The sequence below is a fragment of the Rana temporaria genome, chromosome 13 (genome assembly GCF_905171775.1).
Source record: "Rana temporaria chromosome 13, aRanTem1.1, whole genome shotgun sequence".
Lineage (NCBI taxonomy): Eukaryota > Metazoa > Chordata > Amphibia > Anura > Ranidae > Rana > Rana temporaria.
Genome location: NC_053501.1, coordinates 26,259,380 through 26,275,953, shown reverse-complemented (window position 1 = coordinate 26,275,953; position 16,574 = coordinate 26,259,380). Strand labels below are relative to the sequence as shown.

The 16,574-nt window shown below is 47.0% G+C and overlaps 1 protein-coding gene across 5 annotated transcripts in view; it reads left to right on the top strand.

The window, feature by feature from the left end:
• Window positions 1-16,574, top strand: part of INF2 (inverted formin 2) — a 111,940-nt gene that overhangs the window by 78,194 nt on the left and 17,172 nt on the right. For all 5 annotated transcript variants that reach the window (XM_040332326.1, XM_040332325.1, XM_040332327.1 and 2 more), the window contains 4 exons: window positions 150-257; window positions 2,297-2,367; window positions 5,726-5,846; window positions 14,231-14,395. In XM_040332326.1, coding sequence (XP_040188260.1) covers window positions 150-257; window positions 2,297-2,367; window positions 5,726-5,846; window positions 14,231-14,395 — 465 coding nt within the window. The remainder of the gene's footprint in view (window positions 1-149; window positions 258-2,296; window positions 2,368-5,725; window positions 5,847-14,230; window positions 14,396-16,574) is intronic.

Below are 16,574 nucleotides of genomic sequence, written 5' to 3'. Positions count from 1 at the left end.
GTATGCACAGTCACACGTAACTCAATCGCCAATAACAGTGTTATGAAATTTTGGATTGTTGTTTATGAGATATTATGTTTTTTTACATTGAAATGTACTGTACACAGGGTGCATTTGGTTGACTGGATCTTTCTTCTGTCACGTTCTAGGGAAGTCACACTGGAAACGCAAATGGCTTTAAAATAAGCACTTTACTAAAGCTGACCGAAACAAGGGCAAACCAAACCCGTATGACTCTACTGCACCATATCGTGGAGGTGAGGTCTCTCAATAAAAAAAAAAAAAAAAAACGCTAAAAAGACGAAAAAAATCCAAGACCAGCAGGTTTACTAGCAGCAACCAATCAGTTTTAGCTAACATTTCTGTAGTCCATGTACAAAATGAAAACTAGTTAGTGATTAGTTGCAGTGGACAACATTTTATTTTTTTCTCCCTTTTTGTCGTATTTGTTTTTATAAATCAGTTCTTTACATTTCAAGGCATAAGTAAATCTCTTAACAAAAAAGTCTATTCTTTGCTAAAGTCCAGTTCATGTTTTAGAAAATGCTGCCTATATTAAGCTTGTAGAATTTCGTTAAAAATGTTGAAGAATTTGTTTTCCTTTTCGTTACCTTAATTTGATTTTCTTATGGTTACTGGGGTCAAATTGGCGATGGTTTCCGACCATAGTGGCCAGATTCAAATGAGAAGGTGACATTTTTTTTTTTCTATTTTTTTTTGTGATATGAATGTTTTAGGCATAAAACAAACCTGTTTAAGATGTTTGGGATTCTATTGAAGCAGCAGGACTGGATACAATTTTAAAAGGCTTAGAAAGTGAAAATGTTTTGCTCAGGGATGGCGAGATTAAATGCGCTGATATTTTCTGCCTGTGTATGACCAGATATAAAGTGATCTTAAACCCTTTTACTTTTCTCGGGTCCCTCCTCCCAGTAGATAGGTTCCTGCTGCTGCGAGTCAATCTCCGCTGACCTTGGTGTATCCACTACAACAGTGGCCCCCAGATTCTGTCCCATGGGCCAGATGCAGCCTTTTGCTTGCCTTTATCCAGTCCTGTTCTTCCCACTAATGTGAGGCACTATTCGTCCCATTGATACAAGGCAGTATTCCTCCCACTGAAGCCAACATTTAGGCACCATTTCTTCCACTTGACACCCAACAGTGGAGAATATCGATGTGTATTCTTCCTTCCAAAGACCTACATTTTGGAAAACTATTGCTTCTACAGACACCAATGATGCAGCATTTTTCCTTCCAAAGTCACCAATGATGGGATGCTTTTACTCCCATGGACACAAACCATGGGGCAGCATTCCTCCCACTGATATAAATGATAGGGCACTATGCATCACACTGACACCAATGATGGGGCACTATTCCTCCTCCTACTGACCACATGAGCCATGTAATTTTTATTTACTCCCACTGACCACCAAGACTGGTCCCATTAATGCTGGGGTATTATCTACTCCTACTGGCTACAATCCAGCCCCTCTAAAGTCCAAGTGACAGTAAACTGACCTTTCTTTTTTAGAAAGGCTGGAGTCCCCTGCACTAAAACAAATACAGTAAGTATGATGCTGATCAATCCTGGAGGCAATGGTGCTGACAAGAACAGTAGTAGAGTATCTGGGGTAGCACATGGGTAGCACATGTACTGGGGTGTTTGTTCCTTAAAGCAGATATTCAAGCTCGGTATGATGCCACCTCCACCACCCCTTCTCCCCTCCACTGTGCAAATTGGTCTTTTTTTTTTTCTTTTACTTTTTCTTTTTTATAAGATACTTCTGGTCCACCCCCAGACCACAACTCCCCCATGCATGTCACTCACCTAGGTGATTGATATGCACTTTTCCCACTGTGCCCTTTGGGATATGTATGTCACATAACCCAGGAGGCATAGTCCTTCATTGAGAAAGGGGGAGGGGGTGGGCCTAGTGGCACGTAATCGGGAGAACAGCTGGCTGAACCTGGAAAAGGTGTCTGCTCGCCGATGACATCATGCAAGAAGATGGAGGCACAGGACCAGAAGAAAAGTGGATCACAACAGGACAATGCTGGATCAGTTGGGTGGGTGAGTACCTTAGCTGTGCCGGACCCGGAACCAGGTAATCGGGGGTTATAACAAAAAATTTAGAGGCGGGGGGGTTGTGAATGCATTTAAGTAAAAGACATGAAGCCTTTAGTAGAACTTTAAGGCTGTGTGTTTCAACAATTCTTCCAGACTCTGTGCTATTGAGAGAACTGCTACAAGACTTACATTGTTAATGACTTCACTTATTATCTCCAATTGCAGGAAATAGAAGCAAATCACATGGATCTTATTGAGCTTCCAAATGATCTTGAGAAGCCTTCAGCGGCTGCTGGGTAATATACACATACATGTTTATAGAATAGGTTAAAATATATTTATACATCTTTCAGCGAGGGTAATGTGAAAAATTACGCATGCATATTTCAAATTGGCCTAGTTTTATTTAGAAGATGAAAATCTATGTTCCCTTTCATGTGTTTACCAGGCTAATTTTAACTGCTTTGCTGACAAAAGCCTGTTTACAGAGCTTACACAACCAATTGCACTCCTTAGACCCATAGGAGAAGCCTGGGCTGGACTTCTCTTTTAATAGTTTAAATTACACACAGCTCCGTGAGTTGGAAGAATGGTTTACCCCGTCTTTTATACCCTTCCCCTCTCTCTGCTCTGTAGCGCTCCATAAAGACTTTCAATTAGGGTGAGAGAGTCTGAAAGTAAACGGCAATTGCTCTGCTTTCCTTAGAAAATAATGATCTGTTAGCTAGATTCAGGTAGAGTTAGGTCGGCGTATCAGTAGATACGCCGACCTAACTCTGAATCTGCGCCGACCTAGGTTTAAGTGTATCCTCAAGCAGAGATACACTTAAACCTATCTAAGATACGACGGCTTGCGCCGTCCTATCTTGGGGTGCAATATTTTGGCTGGCCGCTAGGTGGCGCTTCCATTGCGGTCGGCGTAGAATAAGTAAATCACTAGTTACGCCTATTCACGAACGTACGCCCGGCCGTCGCAGTACAGATACGCCGTTTCCGTAACGCATTATCAGGCCTAAAGTTATTCCATCTAATAGATGGAATAGTAATGTTAAAGTATGGCCGCCGTTCCCACTTTCGAAATTCGAAAATTTTACGTTGTTTGTGTAAGTCGTCCGCGAATAGGGATTTACGTTGTTTATGTCCACGTCTAAATCAATAGGCCCGTGCGGCGGACTTAGCCGCAATGCACAGTGGGAAATGTAGGTGCCCGGCGCATGCGCAGTTACGGAAAAACTTCAATCACGTCGAGTCAAGCCTCATTATCATAAAACACGCCCCCTCAGACAAATTTGAATTAGGCGCCCTTTCGCCCGCCCGCTTTAGGCTACGCCGCCGTAACTTAGCAGAAAGTACTTTGAGAATCAAGTACTTGCCTCGCTAACTTACGGCGGAGTAGCCTAAACACGCTAAGCTACGCCGCCTTAAAGTTAAGGCAATCTTGCTGAATCTAGCTATGTGTGTTTATTTGGAAAAATTAAGGGATATTTAGAGGGCAATATGTCATGTAGCAAAGCAAAGTCTCACTTGTCGTCCTTTCACATTACCAGAATGGACATTGATTTGATGGGGTAGTACAGACATGGGGCCAGATCCTCAAAAGGGATACGACGGCGTATCTACTGATACGCCGTCGTATCCCTGTTTCTATCTTTGGAACTGATCCACAGAATCAGTTTCCAAAAGATAGGCAGAAGATCCGACATGTGTAAGGGACTTACACTGCCGGATCTTAGGATGCAGTACCGCATCCGCCGCTGGGGGCATTTCGAGTCGAAATGCTGCTTCGGGTATGCAAATTAGCACTTATGGAGATCCACGAAGCTTTTACGTTTCGTTTTTTCTCCATAAGTATTAAGTTGCATGTGTAAAATTAGGGCTGCTTTTACAAAGTGTAAACTGTTTACACCTTGTAAAAGTAGACCCTTCTTACCCGCAATGCTGTTATATTTTTTATTTATTTTTTTTTTTTTTTCCGCCGTATCTTTTTTTTTTCCCGACACAACTTTTTTTACCCGGCACGATTCACAAAACTCGGCGTAACGTAAAACCGCGCTATGCACGTCGGGAAAATTACGTCATGAGCGTGCGCAGTACGTCCGGCGTGGGAGCGCGCCTAATTTAAATGGGACTCGCCCCATGAAAATAGGAACGCCTTGCGCCGGACGGATTTAAGTTACACAGCCGAAAATTTCTAGGTAAGTGCTTTGTGGATCGGGGCACTTAGGTCGAAATTTTGCGGCAGTGTAACTTAAATCAGAATATTTAAGTTACGGCGGCTCTTTGTGGATCTGGCCCATAGATACTCGGATAGTTGGATTTTTATTTTTTTTGTAATGGTTTATAGTTCGAAATAAGTGCTTCCATTCCCAGTGTCAACCTTATCTTGAGCGTGAGGGCAAGCATTCATCTTGAGAAAAAAAAAGTAAACCGCAGGCAATGCTGAGCTTTCTCATTGGAAACACCAACATCATGTGCAAACGGAGTGTCGCTGTGCTACATGGTTTTGTAAAATAAATGTTATGCAATGTGAAAAGGAGAGATCACATCAGTTCACAAACTTGTACACTTTCAAAAATAAATAAATTGAAATTGACCGGCAGCCATCATACTTTCCATTTAAGAAATGCAAGCCTTATGTTTCCCATTACCTTGGGATGATTCACAATAACATTGAATGCACTTATTAGAATGCTATACTAGTACATAAAGTCTTCAGATATCTTGGAAAATGTTGTGTCTGAGTGAAATGAGGTTCACCCTGGCTGCAGATTGTAGCCTTGCTTCCGAAAGACCGCTTCTTTAGATCTTTATTGTAGTAATAAGAAACTAAATAACATGGTAACTGTGGGCCAGATCCACAGCCAGCCGCCGTAACTTAAAAATTGCCATTTAAGTTACACTGCCGCAAAATCTCTACCTAAGTGCCCGATCCACAAAGCACTTACCTAGAAATTTTCGGCTGTGTAACTTAAATCCGGCCGGCGCAAGGCGTTCCTATTCAAATGGGGCGAGTCCCATTTAAATTAGGTGCGCTCCCGCGCCGGCCGTACTGCGCATGCTCACGACGTCATTTTCCCGACGTGCTTAGCGCGGTTTTACGTTGCGCCAGGTTTTGAGAATCGCGACGGGTTTTGAGAATCTGGCCCTGCGTGACTACGCCATTTTCAATATTTATCGAACACACAATCAGATTTTCTGATGGGAAAAGTGTGGTGGCAGGCTGTTGTCGGATAATCCGACCGTTTGTATGCTCCATCCGACAATTGTTGTCGGGAATTTTCGACAACAAATGTGTGATGTCGGATTATCCAATCGTTGTGTACACAACCTCTGTCGGAAGACAATCCAAAGTACAAACACGCATGCTGAGAAGCAATGCTCACCATAACGCAACATTAGCAGAAGTTGCCCAAAGGGTGGCGCTGAAAAAACACGTAGTTTCGTGTTTGGACGACAATTATTTGCCGTTTTTTGTATGCAAGAACAAGTTCCTGGCCAACGTCCTTCGGATAAAAGTCCTACGATTTGGCTTAATAGTGCTAAATGGATTTTTCCATTCAAACCACTATGTTTTTCTTTCCTGCAGGTTGTCTGTCTGTATAAAGGGCTTCATTGGTTATGCCTTGAAAGTTACATTTTCTTTAATTTTTCTAGGGTCAATATAGAACATCTGTATTCCGAAACTAGTGCTAATCAAAAAAAACTGAAGGATCTGCTGAATAAACTTTCCAATTCAGAAAATGATGTGAAGGAACAATATGAAAAATCAATTCAGGTATGCTTTAAGTGGGCCGGGGTGCAGGTTTGCAGGGTTTTTGCTGTGATTTTTTTATTTTATCTCGGGTGGCGCCCTCTAGGGATGACAACGTTTTCCTTATACCTATTAGTGCTAAGCAGGGGACGGAGTATTCCTGTGCTGTTTTTGTACTACCTTTACTATGCAAAGCAGCAACTACTGCTACATAGGTTGGGAAAAAAAAGACAACTGTCCATCTAGTTCATCCAAGAGAAAAAACAGAACTGGTGTGGTGTTCCTCCCGCTCTGTGAGATCAGAAATCTGAGGAAGCGACAAGGATTTCTTTTCCGTACATCACGGGACACAGAGCGGCATATTCATTACTATGTGGGTTATATGGAGTACCTTCAGGTGATGGACACTGGCAATCTCAAACAGGAAGTCCCCTCCCTATATAACCCCCTCCCATAGGAGGAGTACCTCAGTTTTTTCGCCAGTGTCTTAGGTGTTGGTCACAGAGAAGTTTGCCTCCAGGTCTTTGAGACTAGGCAGACTATACCGGATCTGTCCAAAGTGCCTCAGAGCCAAAGTGGACAGTACCCGGGCCCCAAGTCGTGGGGTTTCGCCTATAATGCCCCTTCACTAAGGGGCTGGATCCTGGGCCCAGAACTTTGAGCTTTCCAAAAAGCCCAAAAGGCACTGTTGCCAGGATGCTATATAGGTCCAGGGCAGTGGTGTTCCACCGGACCCGGGTCCCTGAAGGTCTAGTACAGACCCCACGGAGATGGGGGAAGATTGGGCCTCTTGCTTTTTGCAAAGCCCTGCAGCGTGGAGCAGGTAAGAGGGGGGCCTGCGGAACTTGGTTCGTCGGCAGGTCCCTCAGGGGGAAGACTAGTTGGGTTTAGCCTGGGATGCTCTGCATGGGCAACTTCTACCACTATGTCTGCTAGACAGGATGGTCACCTCCCATTTACTAGTGTACCCCCCCTCCCCCACGGACTGTGTCTGCTTGTGGCTGTCCCGCATGGTTTTGGGGGGTAGAGGCTCCTTTGCCTGGTTCTAGGGAAAGCAGGGCAGGCCCACCCCCCGTTATCTCCCGGCTTAAAGACCAGGGACTTGCCTGTATTGAGTTCCCCTGCAGCTCTGGGTCCTCTTGCGCCGCCGGCGTGCTGCTCCTCTCCTCATGGATGCTTCCCCTCTGGAACGCGCGCGCGCGTGCGCGCGCATGATGTAGATGCGCGCTGAGGGGGCGGGGAGCGTCGCGACGTCGGCGGGGAGAGGGGGGCGTTCCCCCCTCGCTGGTATCAGCAGCAGTTCTGTCCTCCGGTCAGTGTGGGATTCGTCTGCTGACCGGAGGGACACAGAGCGTGGACAGAGCGGAGGAAAGGGTGACACCTGGTGGCGGTAAAGAGACCTGTATAGGTCTGGAGCTAAGCTCCTCACTGATTAAGGGAGAAAATAGGAAGTTTTCCCTAATTTTCTCTATTAGCCAAAGGGTCTTTGACAGCAGTCTGGCAATTTACACAGTCCCTTTTAAAAAGTGCAAAAAAAAAAAAAAAAGGTTGTTTAACTATTTAAAAAAAAACAAAAAAAAAACAACAAGACAAAAAAAAAAAAAAAAAAAGGGAAAGAGGTTTTCTTTCAGGGGAAAGGTGTGCACTACCTTCCCATAAGCTTATAAGGTTTCGTGCCTTAAGCTACTTGTATATTTTTGGTTTATTCTCCTTGCTACAACAGTCAGTTGTTAGTAGCGGAGTGCCTCGGTATTGTATCATGGGCCCTAAAGGTTCGGGGACTAAAGGTGCTAAACAGGCAAAGAAACAGAAGGGTTCCCCCTCTAGCTCTGAGGATCTTAATCTATCTATGCCGGTTCTGTCCTCTCCTAGTAAGCTAGAAAATACCGCCCTTGAGGAGCCATTAGATGTGGTGGGTGCTGTGGCTGGCCCCATTCTGCCCGACCCAGTGTTTGTCACACAGGATATGTTATCTGTCTCCCTGCAGGGGTTAGAACAGAGGCTGACAACTTTGCTTACTAATTCTTTGACAGCCAAAAAGCGGACTAGATCTCCGTCCCCTAAATTGGTGTCCTCTGATGCTGAGATTCTCTCCCCAGAGGATTTAGAATCCCAGGAGGACCAAACGGAGCAGGGCCTAGAAGGTTCAGACATTGAGGAGTCCACTATTGAGGAACCTTTTTCGGTATCTCAAGCGGAGAATCTGTGGGTACAGTCTTTAACGGACATGGTCCGCTCGGCTTTTAAGCTGCCCTCGCCAGGGCCTCAGATTCCTGCCGTATCCTCTTTGGGCTCCTTAAAAGCACCATTAAGTAACGCAGTGTTTCCGGTTCACCCATTATTGGAAGACCTGATCTTTCAAGATTGGGCCCGGCCCGATAAAATTTTTGTGCCTCCTAAAAGGTTTTCTGTTTTGTACCCCATGGAGGAAAAATTTTCAAAGAAATGGGTGCTTCCCGCTGTGGATGCAGCGGTCTCCTGCGTAAACAAATCTTTAACTTGCCCAGTAGAAAACATACAGATGTTCAAGGATCCGGTTGATAAGCGGTTGGAAACCCTTTTGAAGGCATCCTTTTCTACTGCAGGGGCAGTGGTGCAACCGGCCGTGGCTGCAATTGGCATTTGTCAGGCGTTAAAAGACCAGACTAAGCAGATGCTAAAAGAGCTCCCGGCTCAGCAGGCACAGGATCTGGCCGACCTTCCCAGGGCTCTATGTTTCGCGGTGGATGCCATAAAGGACTCCATCCAACAAGCTTCCCGTCTATCGCTGTTCTTGGTGCATATGCGAAGGCTCCTGTGGCTAAAGAATTGGTCGGCAGAGACTCCGTGTAAAAAGCTGTTGGCGGGTTTTCCCTTCCACGGAGGAAGGCTCTTTGGGGAAGATCTGGATAAATATATACAGACGATATCTAGTGGCAAGAGTACTCTTTTACCAGTCAAAAGGAGATTTCGGGGTCCAGCGTTTAAGCGGCAGCAATCCCCAGCCCCAGGGCCCTCGGCCCCCAGGCAGTATCGACGGCCTCCTGCACGGTCAAACTTTGGTAATAAGTCGCAAGGGCAGGCCGCGGGTGGCAAGCGACCATGGGTCCGCAAGCCAGTTAAACCTGCTCCAAAGTCAGCGTTGTGAAGGGGCGCCCCCACTCAATCGGGTGGGGGGCAGGCTTCGATTCTTTGCAAAGGTTTGGGAAGCCAAGATCCCCGACAAGTGGGTTCTTTCACTGGTGGCGACTGGTTACAAAATAGAATTTCGGGAGTTTCCCCCTCCGCATTTTCAGGAATCAAGAATTCCAAGCGATCCGGAAAGGAGGGCTGCCTTGCTAACAGCCTTGGATCGTCTTCTAAACCAAGGGGTAATCGTAGAGGTACCAGTTCAGGAGCACAAGCTAGGCTTTTACTCCAATCTGTTCGTCGTGCCAAAGCCCAACGGCGATGTAAGGCCCATCCTAGATCTAAAGATTCTAAATTCTTACCTGAGGATTCGGTCCTTTCGGATGGAATCCATACGGTCTGCCTCCGCAGCCTTGCAGCGAAACGATTTCTTGGCCTCAATAGACATAAGAGACGCGTATCTTCATGTCCCAATTTTTCAGGGTCATCAAAAATTCCTACGCTTTGCTATCGCAGGGCGCCACTATCAATTTGTGGCTCTTCCTTTCGGGTTGGCTACTGCCCCCCGTGTGTTTACAAAGGTCCTGGCCCCCATCTTGGCCAATCTAAGGACCCAGGGAATCTTGATCCTGGCCTATTTGGACGACCTCCTGATCATAGATCACTCTGCTCCGGGCCTGTGTCGAGCGGTAGCCCTTTCAGTTCAGTACCTCGAGGTATTCGGTTGGGTGTTAAACCAAGAAAAGTCGGCTTTGCAGCCCACAAAACGATTGGAATACCTCGGCATGCTGCTAGACACGGAGCAGCAAAGAGTGTTTCTTCCTTTAAAGAAGTTCAAAGGGATCAAAGAATTGATTCAGTTGGTGCTAAGCAAAAGGCAGCCAACTATACGATTGTGCATGAGATTACTGGGAAAGATGGTGGCCGCTTTCGAGGCAGTGCCATACGCTCAGGCGCATACTCGAATCCTACAGGCTACCATCCTGTCTGCATGGAACAAAGATCCGCAACGCCTGGATCTTCCGTTGATCCTCCCATCAAGGGTCCGGCAAAGTCTCTACTGGTGGCTAAAGCCTCAGAACCTCCTAAAAGGGAAGTCATTCAGTCCCATCATCTGGAAACTGGTAACCACAGATGCCAGCCTGAAGGGCTGGGGAGCGGTCCTGGATGGGCAAGTCCAGCAGGGAGTTTGGACAGAGTCAGAAAGGGGGCTACCAATCAATGTCCTGGAGATCAGGGCGGCCCGTTTAGCCTTAAAGGCCTGGACGTCCAAACTTCTAGGGTTTCCAGTGAGAGTGCAGTCCGACAATGCCACGGCTGTAGCATATATAAATCACCAGGGGGGCACGAAAAGTCGAGCCGCCCAAAGGGAAGTGAGCTTAATTTTCCTGTGGGCAGAGTTGCATGTACCATGCATCTCGGCGATCTTTATTCCAGGGGTGGACAATTTACAGGCGGACTTCTTAAGTCGCCAGCAGCTGGTTTCAGGGGAGTGGTCTCTCCATCCCCAGGTCTTTCAGGAGATCTGCCAGAAATGGGGATCTCCGGATGTGGACATCATGGCATCAAGGTTCAACAGGAAACTGAGCAAATTCATGTCCCGATCAAGGGACCCTCTGGCCTGTGGAACCGATGCGTTGGTTTGCCCTTGGCATCCGTTCAATCTGCTGTACGCCTTCCCCCCGTTACAGATGCTGCCCCGCCTGCTGCGCAGGATCAGGGTGGAAAACAAACCAATCATTCTGATAGCCCCCGCATGGCCCCGGAGGTCGTGGTACTCACTGATCGTGAGAATGTCAGTGGGCGAACCATGGACCCTTCCGCTTCGGCCAGACCTACTCTCTCAAGGCCCGATACTCCACCCTGCCTTACGGCATCTAAATTTGACGGCTTGGCGGCTGAATCCCTGATCCTCAGGGGTAGGGGCCTATCTAGCCAAGTTATTACTACTCTGATTAAGGCTAGAAAACCAGTCTCCAGAGTAATTTATTACAGGGTCTGGAGGGCCTACGTAAGCTGGTGTGAGTCCCAGAGATGGCTTCCACGCAAATACACCATTGACAGGGTATTGCGTTTCCTCCAGATAGGGGTAGATAAGGGTTTGGCCTTAAGTACTATTAAAGGACAGATTTCTGCCTTATCAGTATGGTTTCAGAGGCCGTTAGCCACGCACTCTTTAGTTAAAACCTTTTTTCAGGGGGTCCTACGCATTAATCCCCCCATCAAGTCTCCGGTTTGTCCGTGGGATTTGAATCTTGTGTTGTCAGCACTGCAGAAACAGCCATTTGAACCTCTGGCGGAAGTTCCGTTAGTTTTACTGACTCGGAAATTGGTATTTTTGGTCGCTATGGCTTCCGCTAGAAGAGTTTCAGAGCTGGCAGCCTTGTCTTGTAGAGAACCTTACCTCATTCTACATAAGGATAGGGTGGTTCTCCGTCCACATCCGTCTTTTCTGCCCAAGGTGGTGTCCAGTTTTCACTTGAACCAGGATTTGGTCCTACCATCCTTTTTTCCAAAGCCCTCTTCTAGAAAGGAAGGGTTACTGCACACCTTGGATGTTGTCAGGGCCATGAAGGCCTATCTCAAAGCTACAGAAGAGATTCGAGAGACGGATACATTGTTCATTCTGCCGGAAGGGCCTAAAAGAGGTCAGGCAGCAGCTAAAGCTACCATCTCTAGATGGATTAAGCAAGTAATCGGTCAAGCCTATGGCTTGAAGGGGTTGCCCCCTCCTTTATCAGTTAAAGCCCATTCTACTAGGGCCATGAGCGCCTCCTGGGCAGCACACCACCAGATCTCTATGGCTCAGGTTTGCAAAGCGGCAACCTGGTCATCGGTCCACACGTTCACAAAATTTTACCAATTGGACGTGAGACGAAGGGCCGATGCAGCCTTTGGACAGGCAGTGCTGCAGGCTGCGATTTGAGATCCTCTAGACTCGGGGCACCCTTGATTGATTAATGAATTAATTAAATTAATCAGAATAATTATTTTTTGTTGGATTTAATTTGGATTTATTATGATTTAAAGAATACTTTCTGAATTAAATCTCCTGGCTGAGATGTCTCCCTCCCCTCATTGGAAGCATTGCTTTCGGACATCCCACATAGTAATGAATATGCCGCTCTGTGTCCCGTGATGTACGGAAAAGAAAAGGGGATTTTTAATACAGCTTACCTGTAAAATCCTTTTCTTGGAGTACATCACGGGACACAGAGCTCCCACCCCTCTTATGGGGAACATTTTGGGTGGCATACTGCTTGCTACAAAACTGAGGTACTCCTCCTATGGGAGGGGGTTATATAGGGAGGGGACTTCCTGTTTGAGATTGCCAGTGTCCATCACCTGAAGGTACTCCATATAACCCACATAGTAATGAATATGCCGCTCTGTGTCCCGTGATGTACTCCAAGAAAAGGATTTTACAGGTAAGCTGTATTAAAAATCCCCTTTTTGTCACTTCCGGTTTCGCTTTGATGTTTACAAGCATCGGATCATACCGATCTCAGTTTGATCAGATGCTTTGGAGGCCAGAGAGAACCCTATAGACGCAAGATCCCTCCAAAAGGACCTGTCACAGCCCAAGCAGGGCCGGATTCCTGACGAGGCCAGGCCTTGGGGCCGCAGTGGGTGCAGGGGCGGCATAGTGGTTGAGCTGGCGGGCGGCTCGACGTACAAGTGACTGTGCAGTCGGGGGGGTGAGTGAGCTGCCCATCCCCTCGGCGCTTGCACAGTCACACTGACTGTGCGAGCAGAGGCGGCTCGGCGGGCGGGTGAGAGAGACCGGAAGCCGCCTGCTGGGAGGCTCGGTGGGTGGAAGGACCCAGCCTTGGGGCGACAAAGGGAGTAAATCCGGGCCCGAGCCCAAGTGAAGTTGTTCATCCATTGTAATAGCAATTAAGTTAATACAAAAAAAAGCAGTGTTAAAGTAAAAAATCACTCCTTATCTCCGCCCCCTACCCACCTCTGAGCACCGTCGCTTGGTTCCACCTACCTACCAACCAGTTATGCCCTTTTAGAGAATACAAAGCATCGTTTTTGTGGTGATAAATCCATTTGTATGGAATTTGTTATTGATAAACAAGCAATAAAATCAATCGATCTGCAGCCAGCAAAATAGATCCCCCACCCTCAACAAAATACCACCAGTAACAATAGATCCACATGAGCAGCAATATATCTCCCAACAGTCAGCAACAATAGACTCCTCCCTTAACAGTAGATCCCTCCCAGCAACAACTGCTTCCCCACAAGCAACAATAAATGCCCCCACTATAATATATCCCCCAGCAACAATAGATTCTCCAGCACACCCCACTACTTTTTGGCATTACATACATTCAGTGCTGGAACTACGTTCCCCCGTGTTCCTGCTGAAAAAAATGGCACTTTTAGGGTTAGGAAATGTTTAATTGTACTCAGCTGTACTCAGCTGTTCGCATGTAACCGCTCATCTGAGCGGTTACATGTGAATAGAGCCTTCGAACGACCATTGACATGACCAGTGCACATCAAGGGTTAGCGTTTCTGATGAGTTTTGGCCACACATACCTGGCAGCAGTAATTTAACCCGTTTGTATGCAGCCATAGCACAGAGTTGTCCTGTGTCTGCCAGCTCTAAATGCAGCAAACTGTCTCCACCCTTGTGATCTTAGAGCTTAGCCTTAGATGGGCCTATAGTTTAAAACCAACTTTAAGCGAGCAACAAAAAACTCCAGGTTAAAGCGGACTTCCGCTGAAATTTCTTTTTTTAAAAGTCAGCAGCTACAAATACTGCAGCTGCTGACTTTTAAAATATGGACACTTGCCTGTCCAGGGTGCCCGCGATGCCGCAATCTGTCCCTTGGCTCTCGGGTTGAGGCACCGCCATCTTCGGTAAGGGAATCAGGAAGTGAAGCCTTGCGGCTTCACAGCCTGGTTCCCTACTGCGCTTTTGTGAGTCGCGCTGCGCGTCCTTACTGGTCCCTGCTGTCTTCTGGAACCTGTGTGTCTCCCAGAAGACAGCCAGGGAACGGAGGAGGGGCTGTACGTGGCGTCGATATCCACAGCTATCTATGTCTGGAAGTGGGAGCAAATACTTGGCTTGGACAGGTATCTGCCCCTCCCCCCTGAAAGGTGCCAAATATGACACTGGAGAGGGGAGGTTTCCGAAAAGTGGAAGTTCCATTTTTGGGTGGAACTCCGCTTTAATGCTTTTAAAAATCCCAGAAACAGAAAATGAACATCAGCAGAAAGGACATACTGTAGATACAACATATCAATACAATATTGTGATGGAAGGCTTGTTTTCTGGCCTGTAGGACTGCGTTGATGCGCTGAAGGAGCTTGAGGGACTGTTGGAGGACCTCTCCCAGAAGAAGAAGAAGCTGGCTGATTACTTATGTGAAGATGTAGCTAAACTATCTCTGGAGGAAACGTTCAGTACTATGAAAACATTTCGGGATCTCTTCATAAAAGCAAAAAAGGTTCGAAACTCATCTAGGGTGTTTTTGTTTTGTTTTTTGTAATTCCTTTATTTAGCCATAAGTTGCATTGTATAAACCGTGGCAAGAAATTGTATGATACAATTATATGGGTAGGCAAATAGCACAGACTAGGAAGTCCACTCAACGAATAGAAGCATAAAAGGTACCACAGGTTTCAAGTCATTCAATCCTATCCCTGTCACTTTCCTTCTATTGGCATGCCTTTTTTGTTAGCACATGAATGGATTTGTTCCTTGTGATCCCTCTCAGGACTGGGAAGTTATGGTTGTCATAGTTGATCCTGTCTGCACTGTGCTGGCAGATTTCAGTTACCGTATTTATCGCGGTATAACGCGCTCCCGCGTATACCGCGCACCCCTAAAGTTGCCCCGAATCCTGTGGAAAAAAGTTTTTTTTTGTACTTACAGTTTTGGTGTCTTGCGCGGCTGCCTCGTCGGGTCCGGTGTTCGTCTGCGGCTTCGGGTATCCTCTTCGTCGGGTCCGGCGTCCTTCTGCGGCTTCGGGTGTCCTTTTCGTCGGGTCCGGCGTCCTTCTGCGGCTTCGGGTGCCCTCTTCGTCGGGTCCGGCGTCCTTCTGCGGCTTCGGGTGCCCTCTTCGTCGGGTCCGGTGTCCTTCTGCGGCTTCGGGTGTCCTCTTCGTCGGGTCCGGCGTCCTCGCGTCTTCCCCGCTCGTTTTCCGCGCCGAGTTTGAATACTGCGCCGACGTATACAGAGCGCAGTACACTCGTGTATTGTCGGCAATGCTTGGCAACTCTCGCGCTGACGTCCTGTACGTCCAGGACGTGAGCGCGGAAGGAGCCGAGACTGCCTGACTATACCCGGGTGTACTGCGCTCGGTATATGTCGGCGCAGTATTCAAAACTCAGCGCGGGAAAGCGAGTATCGGCGTATACCGCGCACCCACGATTTTGCCCTGATTTTCAGAGCAAAAAAGTGCGCGGTATACGCCGATAAATACGGTATACTGTAAACTAGATGTGCTCACTGTCTGTCCTAACAAATGTTTGAGAATCTTAGGGCTGTGGTAGTGCATTGTATGGTAATGCACCTCATTTCAGTCTGTCTAGGAAATTATTCAGAATAGCTTGCAGTTCTGTATACACCTGCTCCAAGTCAACAACTTAAAAGGACATATTTTTTAAAATTATTTTTAGATATAATGGATAATAAAAAACGCATAATAAACCTATACTGGTGGAGGGTTTCCAGTTTAACATGGAACTACACTTTACCACCTCTTTCCGGAGCTTGAATATCTTTCAATGTCATAAACTGGCCAAGGGAAATGGCACATGTCCAGTATGGCTGCCTGATTGGAAGCAGTTAAATGAAAGACGGATGCAAATGGAACAATCAGTGAGTCATACTGATTGCATGGAGAACTGTGTAAAAACTGCAGAAAGGGTACCAATAAATAAGACTCCAATCTGAACATTCCCCAGGGAGAGTTTTATATATATTTGCCTGTACAACCTATTGAAGCTATTATATGAATATAAAGCCTCCCTTTATTTTAATTTATTATTTTATTTGCTGTATTACTGAAGACCATATAAAAATTAACTGGTCTTGGAAAAGCTCTGTACTTAAGAATAAATGTTACAGAGCTAGTTATCCACTGCTTCAAGTTCAGCCCCCTGTCCTGTAGCTAGCATACTGGCCAATAATGGTGTGCTATGATACCAGGTAAGTTCTGCTATGGGGCAGGGCTGGACTGGGACAAAAATTTGGCCCTGGACTTCATCCAGACTGGCCCACTTTGACAGGTCTCTCCCATGGCGGCCGGACAACTCCCGCACCCCCGGCCACCCGCACCCCCTCTCCCCCTTCACTAGCTGTTCTACTTTATTAGAGTAGAACGGCTGGTACTGGTATTCTTATAGGCAGTACCAATGGGGAAGCTAGACATTATTTTGCAAAGAATCAGTTTGGTGCCCCCCCCCCTTTATGGGACAAGATTAGGCAGAAGTGAGAAACTCCCAGGCCATAGCTGTTGAGTCAGCTGTCTGTCCCCTCCCCCATGCCCCTCTGTCGTCATCCCTGCTCCTCTGGTCCTCCCCCTGCTTCTTTGTTCCCCCCAAGGTGAGCGCTGCAGGAAGGGAGAGACAGGGGGGCGGCGGTCCGCTGTCACTGAAGCCGGCCCACTGAGCCATCGGCCC